We start from the raw sequence: 13,454 nt of genomic DNA on the forward strand, positions 1-13,454 counted from the left end.
GGTAGGGGCATGCAGCCAACACAGAGGTTTCTCAGGCATGAAGTTAAGAACTCTGCTGACAAACTTTGGCAGCTTTCTCCCCACCTGCAGAACTCAACACAGTACCAGGCCACAAAATGCTACTTTGCAAGTAAGACATCTATGATACTCCCGCTTGAACATGGAATATACTCTAACCCTCATGTTAGCTCACTTAGAGAAACTTTCACTTAAATTTTGCAAAATAGGGAACGAGCTAGAAATCTACAGTAATTCTTTCCTGAGCTCATTTATTTCACCTACCCTCACGTCTCTTGATTTCCAGTATATCTCTTTAGGGTTAGCCTAAGTTTGTTTCCAAATAGCTAATTAAGAAAAGGATTTATTTCCCTTCGGCTTATCTTCCCAGGAATCACTAGATCAACAAACTTAATGCCAGGAGGAAAACAACCGTGCGTGCACGCACACCTCCGAGGCCCAGCACACCAGGCCGTATCGGTGTATATCGGTGTATATCGGTGTATATCGCAGGACGCAGATCGCAGGCAGCAGTGTCTGACCACTGCCTGTGAAACGGGAAGCACACCCGTGTGTTTTGTTCCATCTGAGGTCACGCACACCAGCTTAGACTGCACCCATCCCAACAAATAAATTATGTGATATGCCATCAGTATAACTTTCTCAGGGTCCAAAAAGATCAGGAGAAGAAAAAAAAAGAAGATGAAAACTGAGGTATGAAAGCACAATAGGAAGGAATAGAAAGATGTAAATTTAGTGATAGATATTGGGCCTTTGATTTACACCTTTGCTAAAAAGATGTAAAACCCCAGGTTTCTCCTAACAGAAAAGCGAGTAAACGTGGAGCCTAGCACCAATTCCTAAGTCCAGTGTTGTTTCTTTTTCCTTCACGTACATGAAATTTCAGCTTGTTTATGGATTTTAGGTTAGTAAGCCTGTCTCTAAGTGCACGCTTGTAAAGTAGGGAACTCCTCTGCCAGCCGGCACAGAGGGGAACTTGGCAAACCCCCGCGTACGGAGCCCCCCAGCACCTGCCCCCCGCCTCCCAGGGAACCGGGGGCGCCCAAACACCCGCCTCTTGCACTTAGGCACCAACACAGAACGAAAAGCGAGAGCAGCCTCCTCCGCCTCCGCACGGACGAGAAGTTACGTAGTTCCCCCCAAAAACCCCAAATCCTGCAGGCCTGCCGGTAATGGCGAGCAGCTCGCAACCGCAGGCAGGAAACTTCGCCGCCGCCGCCCGGGGAGGGAAATCTGCCGGATTGCAGCGCCGGGCCGGGCCGAGCCTCCCGGCTGCCGAGGCCGAGCCTCGGGGATCGGCGCCCCCCCCCCCCGTCCCCTCTCACCTGTCCAGCGTCTCGGTGCTGGCCTGCCGCGACCCGGCCCCCGCCGCCGCCGCCACCACCCCCGGCCGCCCGGCGCGGCCCCTCACGACGCCGCCGCCCTCCCCCGGCGGCCCGGCCGCCGCCGCCCGCTCCATTGCGCCCGGCCCGGCCCTGCCGCCTCAGCCCGGCCCCGCTCGGGCCCCGGCGGCGGCCGAGAGCTGTCAGCGGGCGGCGGGGCTTACCCACAGGCCTCCGCGGCGCCGGGAGGGCGGGCAGCGGCCCCGTGCGGCGGGGGAAGGATGGCGGCGGCGGGCCTGAGGGAGAGGGGGAGCCCCGGCTGCCTTCCCCCCCCCCCCCCACCCCGGCAATTAAACGTCTGCTTGAGGCGGGTGGTTTCAAAGTGACAGCTTTATTGGTTTTTCCTTCACACGCGTACATGGCTCGCAAGCCCCCTCTGCGCCCCGAAGGGTTATAAAGCAGCGCCCAGCTGAGGATGTTAGGCGAGGAGAACACCTCAGAGGCCTGGCTGGGCATAGACACCTGCCTTCTGTGTCACACAATGCTAGACCGAAATGAGACAAAACAAAACAAAAAGAGAGCTGAAGGCAGAGTTTAAACATACATCGAAAGGAGGTAGTATGCAAATCGTTTCTAGGGTATACCCATAACAGCGACGCTAGGAGGGATAAGGCTAACAGCAAAGAAAGAAGGCGTCCAACAACGGCTTCCTATGTAATGGGAGCCCGGTACAAAAACTGGGTTAACATCGCAGGTCCATGGAAGAATGGATACAAAAATAAAAATGAAAAAGCCACCACTAAAATACAGCTCTGAGACTGATATTTCACACTGGCTATCAGGTGTTTATAGCTGTTGATTTTACATCTCAGCCCGGCATTTTTCCCTCTCCTGAAAAAGGCACTCAGTGCCTAATTCTTACTCACCACCTCCAGAACTTTCTGTATTTTGTTCCTGGCTACCACAGCTACAGTAACTTGTTAACTTCAGTTATTTCTGAAGCTGCTATGCAAAACCCACACAAGTGCAGCTGAGAAGAGAGGATGGGGACTGACTGACTGGGGAGATACTGTACAGATACAGTGTATTGCCTCGCAGTGCATTGCAGAACGACAGCCCAAATCACTCCTTTAAATGGAAAGACGAAAAGCTTCCTATTAACGTTGATCAGTTTGTATGCCTACATTCACAAGAACTCTAAAGTAGTATTTTCCAGAAAGCATTGGATTTAAAACATCCCTACATTTGTCTAATTGATATTGCCACCAAAAAATAGAATTAAAACCAAGTATCTTACTTGCTGGCTTGAAAAAAATCAAGCCCGCACATAGCTATTATGCTAGAGAGTTCCAAAGAATGGCATTCAACCACAGCAGTAACATGAAGAATGGAATACATGTAATGAGCTAAGTGCAAAAAGATCCTTTCCATTATATTACACTTCCCCAAATGCAATAGGTTAACATGTAGTGTTTACACAGTAAAAACTATTATATTTTCTGAACTCCTCCACACTGCTCAGATGTCACCAATGCATTCAATTCAAACACAAACTTTAAATACTCTAATAAACTTGTATAAGTTTAGAAACTTTAAAACTCCACAACTTATAAACCACAAGTAGAAGGCAAATATACCAGAGTATGCATAGTTTTCAAAGCATAAGTATATCATGATCAATTGAGTATCCTCCTTCATCTGAAGCAATGCATCTTATTTACCTCAACAAGCCACGATTTGAGGATCATGGCATTAAATGTTATTTTGGAAACATACCGAAAAATATTGAAGGGAGAATGAAATTTAGAGGACAAAAGTAAGTCATAGAAATCACTTGTATTTAGAACACACATGCAGTATGCTCTGAGCTTCCCTGAAAAAAATAGTGCAACTCAGTGTATATTCTGAATCAAATCAAGATGCGGTACACTTTTATTTCTTTGAAAAAAATACTGTTTCTAAAAATATTCAGATGTCCTCTAAACTTTGACTTACTTTATGGAACTATAGCTTTAAATTTACTTTTCATATGCAAAATATTTACACTTTATAAACTTGCAGAATTTCTAAAACTATATTATGTATACTTACACAACTTAATTTATATATAATACTATTATATCCTGCAGATCAAAACTCACATGTACAATAATTTACAGTGATAGAAGTCTCAAGCATCAAAACAACTCCTTTAAAATAACAGTATCAGTCCTCAACAGATTCTGAATTGCAAAGTTTGCCTGAATATCATTAAACTTCTGAGAATATGCAAAATCCTAATTAAATATCAAGTAGCAAGGTCTGTGCTGTCATAAGAAATGCTTGCAGCTATTAAAAAATACCTGAAAAAAAACAAATTAAAGGTTTAAAAAAAGCCTCTGAAATGAAGACTTCAAACTAGAATTCACTGGAAGGTTCAATATAAGTGCACACGCTATATGCAAATCTCATATACTGAAGCCCCTTAAATATTTAAGAATAAATTCACTAAACAAAAGTTAAATATACATTAAAGAGAAAACTAGAAATTTACAAGTTTTTAACAGTATTCGTAACTGATTTTTTTTTTTGCCTACTTTGGTATAAAAGCTCCTCTAAACAGGCACATTTTTTTTATAAGACATATTCAAGGTTTAATACAATGGCTATTGCTGGATATTTAAGCAATGTCCCTGGGGGTATGTTTTTAATTATATAAACCTTCTTTAGAAGCATTTTATTCTGTATTAACCCAAACAGCCAACAGTGATAATTTGTAATATACTGAAATGTTCAACAGTTAACCAAAACAGGACTTCTCAGAATCCAGTACAATTGTCATTTTTTCAAAAAAGTTACAATAAAAAATAGATTTATTTTGATACCTACTGGGCCATTTGAACAGTTTAGTTAGAAGTTATCAGAGAAATTCCTTCCAGATTTTCACTTATTTTGGAACAGGAAAATTTGGAATTCTCAGGTAACCAGAAAATTTCAACACTTCTCTGAAATCTTACAATGTGATTTATTTTTGCCTCATGAAGTCCACAGTCTTATTCCTAACAGGAATACACACATACCTAATTTTACACAATGTGAATATTCCTATTGACATTAACGTGTTTATTCACAACCGAGACTGAGCATGAATTCCCTTACAGGAACACAACCTACAATGTAATAAATTAAAGCATTCTTAGGAAAACAGTTGATCGATTTCAATTCAATTGTACCAGGCTTTCCAAGATAACTCAAAGCATTCCATAACTAGAAGCTGATTATTCATGTTCCCACTCCACAGGTTCTGAAAGGCACATAAATGAAGAGTTGGTTTCGTCTGTTTTGAAGTCCTCCTCAAATGAAGACAGTCTAAAATACTTTGTGTTAGGACAGTCTAACGTAAGGCATTAAAATATTCTTCTTTATACTACAGATCTATATTAAGCACCACTTGCTATTACAATAGAGAAAGAAGCCAACTTTTTCTTCAAAAATGCGTTTGTACTTGGGACATCATTTGTGAGGGAGATGTTGATGAAGCTGATGAGTTGGCTATCTTAGCATTATTTGTGATCTGTAGCTCTTCAAGTCTCCTCATATAATCATCCCGTAACGCAAGGAGCTCCATGTAACGCTGCTCCACTGGATTTGGCTGCTGAAAAGAGATCTGTATTAGTCCTTTATCACTTCAGTCCAAGTACATCTATACAGGTTGCAGCAGTATCTATAATTTTCCTGGTAGTACCTAGTATTTCTAGTTTCCAACATATGTACCAAGTTGTAGCTAAAGAGAAATATTTCATTCTATAATGCAAGAGCCCTCTGGGTTCAAGTTGTTTTCATCCAAAGCAAAATCTTGCTTTACTCAAAACAATTCTTCCTACCTCAATAAAAATGAGGCAGAATTTCCTGGAGCATATGGATTTTATTTTCTTATTATCTAATACTGTGTGTAAGATAGGTGTGAATACCTTGCCCACAGCTTTTCTCTTCCTTACTTAAGAGGTTTTAGATTCCAGAGTTCAAATGTCTTGCTTTCCCTAAAAACGTGGTTAGCCAGACTGAAGTTTTTAGCTATACTGATCAGGTTATGATGAAATCCGAATCTTCACATTAAATAACCACTCTTACTGACTAGAATTACATTTTCTTTTTAAACAGTAACTTTGCAAATATATATAAACGAACAAGTGAAATAAATGCAAAAGTTTATTAGAGAATTCTCTGAACAGACTTGAATGTGTTTAAAAATCAACTACCCAAGCTTTCAGATTACTCACAGCAAAAACAACTATACCCATTTTAAGCTTAGCTTCCTTCATACAGATAGTGTAATGAAATAAATGGAAAAGAAATGTTATGAGTGTCCAAAGCAGATACAGAGCTTTATATTACTTTCAGCTGTTATATACCTGTCAAGAAGTTGCTGCTGTTTCTCAATTCTCTGCCCGTAGAGTTATTAACAGAAAATTTGCAGAAGCAAATTTAAATGCCCTGCCGGGTCAAAAACAGCTGAACCAGTGACTCTCAGACACACCACTTGCTATGCACCCCAGAGAAGGGGGTGATAAATGTTGAAGCAAATGTGGAAGTTGGATCAATGACTGAACCTAGTTACTAGGATGATGAGAGACATAAGGTTAACTGTGCCGCTTGTGACACAAACTCTTCATCAGACAGAAGTCCGATGCCCTCATGGTTCTACGTAACGGCACTAAGGTAGGTCATCTCAAAAAACTGAGTCATGCCACACATGCACCACTCAGATGCTTAAGTCAAGATGATGCGTAAATTTCACGTGCAAACAAATTTGTTGCATTTTGAATATAAACATGGTGAAAAGGAGTTACTACTAGCAGAAGCACAGGATGTTATCACAAGGGTTTGCATATCTAACAAGAAACTCCTGCCAAAAACTTTTCCTGAATAACGGCAAAGACCACTTTAAAGCAGATTTACTACAGCTAGTTTGCGTACCCTGTAATTCCTCATTTTCTAAGTGACATCTTTGGATTCATCTTTTACGAAATGCCTTCATCTTTCACAGCAAGCAACAGAAGCCTTAAAATGAGAACTTCAAATTAAAACTGGTGACATACTTGCAAGAAGATATAGCATATTGTCTGGCTTCCTTACAGCCTCTAGAGTACTGTAAATAATATAGGAGATCAGCTGCAGAAGAGGAACTGCATTGCTTGAAAACTCCTGATTCATTCCAGAATCTGGATTGTGAACACTGCTTCTGTCAAAGAAATCGCTCCTCTGTTTTCTACTACTCAAAACTACACAGCTTGTTAAGCAGGACAAATAAGTCTCTGTACACTATCTTTACGTGCCATATTGCCTAGATTTTTAGCACGACTAACAAAAATTGAGCATTCAGATATCAAACATTAAAAGCGCAAATAGATTATGTATAGTTGGATAAAAGCGTTCCTGGATTTTCAATCTGATTCGCTGGTATAATCATCAACAGCCTTCCTCCAGTATTTACACAGTGTAAATGATGTTGGGTCAAAGTTTTAGCAAAAAAAACAAACAGGAAAAAACTTACCATAAACCATCAACAGAGATAGCAGTTTTAAAAGAGGAACTGAATAGCCCATCTTAATTTGTAAAGGACTTTGTACGCTCTCCCAGAAAACGGAGAAAGACAATGCAAATGCAGTGAAGCGTGCTTGTGATGCCAGTGCTCTAACTCCCCAGGGTTCAGTAAGCACTACTTCTAAGCATTGTCATTCACCCTCTAGTAATATCCACAGCCCTTAAAAATGCTCTCTCAACCCTGCCCCCAAGAAAAGAGGCTCAAAAGAGTTTGAGGATGACTTTTCAGTGAAATAAGCTTTGTGCTATGAGAAGAGTTGGGTGATGTCAAAAAGAACAAAAAAAACCCAAAATCCTTAATCAGTTTCATCTTTTTTCTTCTATCCTTATAAATATATTTAAAAAATGAGCAGATTGCAGATACTATTCTACAAATTAGCCGTGACACAAAAACCTACTTCCAACATCTCCAAGCGTTTTATACATTTTAGACAATTCACTTACTTGTTGCCGAATTCTTGGGTTCCATCTAATGTAGTAATTGACCCAGAGCTCAAGGTGACGCATACTGGCTACTGGATAGAGCGCTCGATTTAGCTCTTTACTATAAAAGGGATTGGTGTATTTAGATTTTTCACTGTTTATCAAAGACCATAATGACAATGTTTTTTCAGTCACTTTCTGAAATGAAATTGAAATAAGAACTGTAAATATTTGCACAGAATCAGGAAACCCATCACAGAAGCCATGGTTACATTCTAACAATAATACACTTCTGATTTACTTAGAATTGTATAAGTTACTGTATTAGAAATATTCCTAAAACAGTTTTTGACAAGTATTTTAGCAACTGTATAGTCTTTAAGCTACCAAAATCAAGGAATTTACCATGCAACTATTCTACCATGAGAATAAAGCCAGTTCAAGAACACTGTCATACAATGAATGTAGTAAATACAACACAATCAGAACTTTTTGTAATGATCTAGCACCAAGATAGCAATACAATTAAACGATCAGTGGTTTGACTGACCTCTTTTTCTCTAACAGATTCGCTGTTGTACAAGAAAGTACCAAACCGGCAACTGTACAAGTGATCCAGGATTGTAATCAAGAACTGCTCGTTGAATTCGAAGGCTGTAGGAAACTAAAACAGAAAAGGCAAATTTGTTCTTTGTATAGCAAAAACAGAGAGAGACGAACATGCCCTGGTTAAGAGACGAAGAAAGGTATTTAGAAGCCTGAAAACATTTAAAAATAATTTTTAACATAATGCTTCCATATACTTCATAGCAGAATAAGAGTTCAGAAGTCACGAGGTGTTCCATCTCCTCAGACTAGTCATTAAAAAGAACTATGCCCTCAAGATACTCTGATCTTTATTTCCTAAGGAGAATACAATACTAAACGGTTACTGTTACATTTGTAACAGAGAGAAAGGTTAAGATATTCATACTGCCCTCTTTATAGCAGAGCACCGTATAAGAAAATAAGGGCCTAGCTCCTAATTCTTGGCCCTGAACAGACCAAGTTCGTTTCATTACTTACTGAAGATATGTTTAAATCACAACACTCAACACCTCCCAGTCTTCCTTTTCAAGCTTTGACAAAACAACACTGTCTGGGTATTTCAAGGAACAGCTTCACAAAAAATTATGAAGTGAAACACAGACCCTACCAAGCTAGCTGGTTGTAGTTTCTGTAAGTGTTCTGCTGGGTCACAACTCTCAGTGTGTCTCCAACAAGCCCATCTCCAATACACACTATCCTTGCATGTGTGACCACTGCGCTGTATCAAGGAACACAACTACCACTTGGATACAACTTTTAGAAATTGGGAAGAGAGATGGTATGGCTTAAAAGTAAATATACTGTTTGTTACTACACTGTCAGAGCACAGAGGTAGTCTGTCCTCCTGAAATATATATCTTTTAAAGACCTAGGTTTTGAATTTAGTAACCTCTTAACAGCATTACTTTCTGAAGCATAACGTAACGTACCTGTTTAGACATCTGCCACACGCAATCAATAAACTGGAGAAAGATGGGCGATCTGTCTGCATCAGCATGGTTTTTATCACCATGGCCTATTCTCTGAAACGAAGCAATACAACCTCCTGTTAACGAAAACAGTCCATTTTATGGCCGATAGACACCATTTCTTATTTTGCATTAGAATATAACCACTTCCGTAACAGAATAACCTGTTCTTACAATTTCAAAATTAGTTATTGTACCATGGAGGAGAGCTATTCCAAAGAAGTCCTTTTATTAAAAGCCCAAGGTCTATGTAATAGAAAAATACAATTGTTAAAGCATTCATTATATTGCAAATAAGACATTTTGAACTATATTTACATAATACATTTGTCAAAAGCCAAGCTACATACTTTATCTTCTTTTGTAACTTAAGCCGCTGGAGAACCTGTATCATGAAACTATCTGCACAAATTCTCTTCTCTCCCCACCTCCACGCTTGAACCTGAAGATACACCCTGAGAGACAGGGAACACGACTGAGCTCAAAGAAATGTTTGTGTTCTTGACAGAAAATTAACATGCATTTTACAAGTTTGGGTGAGCCACCTTATTCTGAAAAGGAGACCACAGTAACAATCAAAGGAATTCTCCCCACAGATAGAAAAAGTACGTTTGGTAAAAGCTATTTCCTTCCTTTTTCACATTTGATAGCTGAAAACAGATAAGAGGCTCAAGGAAAACAGATATTATTAAATCCTGTAATTCTACTTGAACATATTTGCCTGGAGGAGACAAAGGGTGAGGGTGAGCATGTATGTTCAACCAAGATGTCTATCTGCCTGTAAGATAGCAGGCAGAATGTCTTAAGGACGTGACAAATGACGAAGTCATTACACTTCTCTGTAACATATAATGATTTATATGATTTGCAAGATAACTTAAAATAATAGAGCTGAATGGCAGAAAATGAAGGGAAATGAGGGATTGTGGCTAAATTTAGTCAACAGCAGTGAATTACCAGAATAGCACTACAGGCAAAACAAATTGGCCACGCTGCTCACAAGTTTTCAGTTTAAAAAAGGTGGTATCTATCCGCAGGTCTTGCATATGTTCATAAAGGAAAGTCCTTCCACTTCCACTGTGGTTAGCAGTTGTAGGATCTTATTAAGGATTTGTATACGCCTGAGTATCTTCCCATTTGTAATTATTTCCCTGTCCCATTTCTTATAATAGAATTCATTATTAGAACAACGACATTGCACATAGCAAGCTATTTTGCCATCTGGATATCGCGGTAAGCTCACTATACATAGAAAAGCTGGGGTAGGGGATTCTTTTCCCACAAAAAAAAAAAACTACTTAAGTGCTTCACTAAATATAAAACACTGTCAGGAATTATTAAGTAGTCAGGATATACTCTGTAGGTTTGTTTGTTTAAATTTAAACATCCAAATTGCAACTCGGATAACCTGAAAATATGAAGCCTCTATCAGCTACCTTGTTTAAGGCACTGAAGTGCAGAGCACATACAATCAAAATACTTTCTGCTTGCATTATTTTTATTCTATAGACACTCTAGAGAGCAAGCGTATTCACTATAAGATAAACAACCCATCAAATCAAACTATACAATCCTCTCAGAAAACAGCACGTGTTTAAAGGAGAGTGGCTTCAACCACTTCCAATGAGTATTACTTCAGTGAGCAAGTTGAGAAAATAAGGCAGTATTTTAAGCAAAGGCAAGCAATTAAAATCATCCTTGCTGCTGCCACGTTGTCAGAGATGACCCAGTGGACTGAGCTAGTCACCTGGAAGGGGTCTAAAAGACCTACTTCACTAGTAGGAGAAAAACATTTCCTGTCAAAAGACTGCTCTGATTACTGAAACTCAAATTAATGGTTTAGTAAAGAAACCTACAGATGATTCAAGTTTATTCATAATGAAGGACATACAGATCTCTTTTTTAAGCTCAGTGTTAAATCGTCATTAGGCTACTGGTCTCCAAGTGATACAACCTAACCTTATCTGCATTATGACTAATGTTTTAAAACTAAAAAATAAAATACAACCGGAATAAAAAAGACAAACCAGTGTCTTCCTGTGGCTACACCAACACAGTACGTGAAAGGTTTATGTAAGATCAGTACTAAAAGACTACAGGTAGGGACTCAGAAATCTGGACTAAAGCTGATATTCATAACAGCCAAAATGCAAATCTCCTAAGGCTCACAGCACCTTTTGAATGTCAGATCAAAGATGGCAAGCTGAAGTGATTCATGCTGAACAGCAACACATGGGATTTCCAAATGACTGAGACACTCCTACAACCATAAAACAGGCATGAAATACACCCATAGGTATACTTTTCCATTTTTTCATTTTCCAGATTGCCCGTTTTCCTGATTTTAGCAACACTAAGTAATACCTTTAGAATATTCCACAGGGGACAAGACTGTCTGTTAAGTAACTTCTGTTGAAGGTGCATTACACATGAGTAGGATATTAAAAACTACAATTTCCCCTTAACCTTCTAAGCATCTAGAAGAAGCCTGAACAGAACTAGAGGTGGCATTTTGAGCCAACTCTTTGACAGCCTTTTGAGACCTATTATGACAAGTTCTAGAACATTTGAGAAGAAGCATTCAAAACATCACTCAAGACGTTGCTCAGACTTGTTCATCTGCCTCCCGTGACATTTACAACAGTACAAATGTGGAGAAAGCAGGAATAGGGGAAGAAATAAAGCCTCATGTTCCAACCTTATTTGATCTTTTTCTGAAAAGCCTGGGAGGCCATCATTCTTCTGCCTTCTCGTTTTCTCTGCTCAGTCACCACAGTTATACTAGCAATTCTGCACTTTTAAAAGGCTGTACAGAACATGCATAATTAAAACCAAACAGGCCCAAAACAAAAAATGCTCTGCTCAGGTTTACCTAGAGATGTTTGATGTCAGAATTCCAAAATAACAAGAAGAATTTTCCGACCCTGTCGCAACGAGTAATTTAACACTGGAAACGTTTTGTAACGTTAACGTTGCATAGCCCTCGCAATTATCTTCCAATTCTTACCGATGCAAATTTGTGTCCAAAGCTTATCCACTCTTTCTGCACCAGAACTTCAAAGCCTTCAATTGTCCTGTAGTAGCTGTCTAGCATCAGCATAGCCAGCGACGTTAGCTGTGCTGTCCGGTCCCAGCCATCACTGCAGTGAACCAGCACAGAGCTCCTCCCTGAGGATACCTTGTCCGCCACTTGAATAGCTCCTGTCAAGACAAGCTAACAGACACCAAACAATAAAGTAGATTAGTGTTACCATTCTTACCATGCTAACAAAAATAAATTGATTTCATTGTATCTACAGAGTATCTAAATTGATACTGTTTCCATTAAAAGACATACAGAGCATGGCATAGTTAATTGGAAAAGAATCTTGTAGGAGATCAAGTAAATTTCTTGTATAAAAATAGAGGAACAGATTGGTTCCCTAATCCCTTAGTAAGATCTAATTCATCTCAGAGCAAATTCTTAAAAATGGGGCAGAAAACAGTAACCTTGATAAACTGAAGAACATAAGCTTCTTTTTTTAACAGAAAAAGAAGATTTACCATAGGAATTACTCTCCAAAATTCTGTATTTCATTTGGTTCTTTTCTTTGGACTAAATTACTGAAGCATCTCAGTTGTTAGAAAAAGGCACTTCTATCCCTCTAATAGGCTTATTTTCCAAATATTAACTTAAAATAAAAATATTAAGTAGGATTGATTGCATAATACTCCAATATTTTTGTACAGATGTACTTGATACAAGAGGTTCAAAGGTCAACTAGTAAATTACAATTTTAAATAAGTATTAAAAAATTACCTTTATATGTTCTAACCAATGGGTTGATTCCAGACTCGACAACCAGTGTGATTCTTCCACGTTAGGATAAACAATGTCCTTCAACTTCTTCAAAGACTCCCGCATGACATGAATATTGTGAATGTCCAAGAAGAAAAGTTCTGCATTGGGATATGCATCTTCACTTTCATATCCTCCCCCAGTCGCCTACAAACAAGAGATGTAGAATTAACTTTAGTCCTATATTGTTGTACCAGCATTTAAAAAGAGGGAGAACGGACTGACAATTTATGACGCCTAACTAGAAAATAAAGTATAATTTCATTTTGTTTGTTGCTCTCGTTTAAGACGGATGAAAGCTTTGGAGGAGCAAATGCTGCAGAAAACAAATACTCAGCAGCTTCCGTTCATCCAAAAAGACAAAGTATATAAATATAGCAGAGGGCCAGAAAGACGTTCAGGTTGATCCAGCTAGCCTAGTTCCTTTCAATACATCAGGGAGTCACCCTAAAAAGGAAAATGAATTATTTTAAATTTACACTAAAAAGGTTGTTTGCACTTTTGGGCCTGGAAGCCTTTGAATAGGATTGAACCAGCTAGGTAAGGGACTAACACATATCAGGACAGAAGGACAGGGTTGTTTTGAAAATCAAAGGACATTTATACCTTCCTTATTACTTTAGAGATTTAATGGTGGTAAACAGTTTTTCCTTGTCTGACATTATATTGTCAATATTTTTTCTTCATTTCTGTTCACTTTTCCCATCAGGGATT

General features: G+C 39.1%; 2 protein-coding genes across 12 annotated transcripts in view; both read right to left on the bottom strand.

Annotated features, from left to right (window-relative positions):
• Positions 1–1,533, bottom strand: part of MTMR1 (myotubularin related protein 1) — a 37,429-nt gene extending 35,896 nt beyond the window's left edge. For 2 of the 4 annotated variants that reach the window (XM_083797177.1, XM_083797176.1), the window contains exon 1: positions 1,344–1,533. In XM_083797177.1, the coding sequence (XP_083653303.1) occupies positions 1,344–1,477 (134 nt within the window). In that variant the 5' untranslated portion in view covers positions 1,478–1,533. The remainder of the gene's footprint in view (positions 1–1,343) is intronic. The other 2 variants (XM_083797179.1, XM_083797178.1) reach the window with 1 other exon arrangement.
• A 179-nt stretch (positions 1,534–1,712) lies between these two features.
• The window catches only part of MTM1 (myotubularin 1), a 39,980-nt gene continuing 28,238 nt past the window's right edge, over positions 1,713–13,454 (bottom strand). For 5 of the 8 annotated variants that reach the window (XM_083797180.1, XM_083797183.1, XM_083797187.1 and 2 more), the window contains exons 11-16: positions 12,702–12,887; positions 11,910–12,116; positions 8,864–8,956; positions 7,897–8,010; positions 7,368–7,544; positions 1,713–4,974 (exon numbers count right to left, since the gene is read on the bottom strand). In XM_083797180.1, coding sequence (XP_083653306.1) covers positions 4,807–4,974; positions 7,368–7,544; positions 7,897–8,010; positions 8,864–8,956; positions 11,910–12,116; positions 12,702–12,887 — 945 coding nt within the window. In that variant the 3' untranslated portion in view covers positions 1,713–4,806. The remainder of the gene's footprint in view (positions 4,975–7,367; positions 7,545–7,896; positions 8,011–8,863; positions 8,957–11,909; positions 12,117–12,701; positions 12,888–13,454) is intronic. The other 3 variants (XM_083797185.1, XM_083797184.1, XM_083797186.1) reach the window with 1 other exon arrangement.

This window comes from Anser anser, assembly GCF_964211835.1.
Source record: "Anser anser genome assembly, chromosome: 13".
Classification (NCBI taxonomy): Eukaryota; Metazoa; Chordata; class Aves; order Anseriformes; family Anatidae; genus Anser; species Anser anser.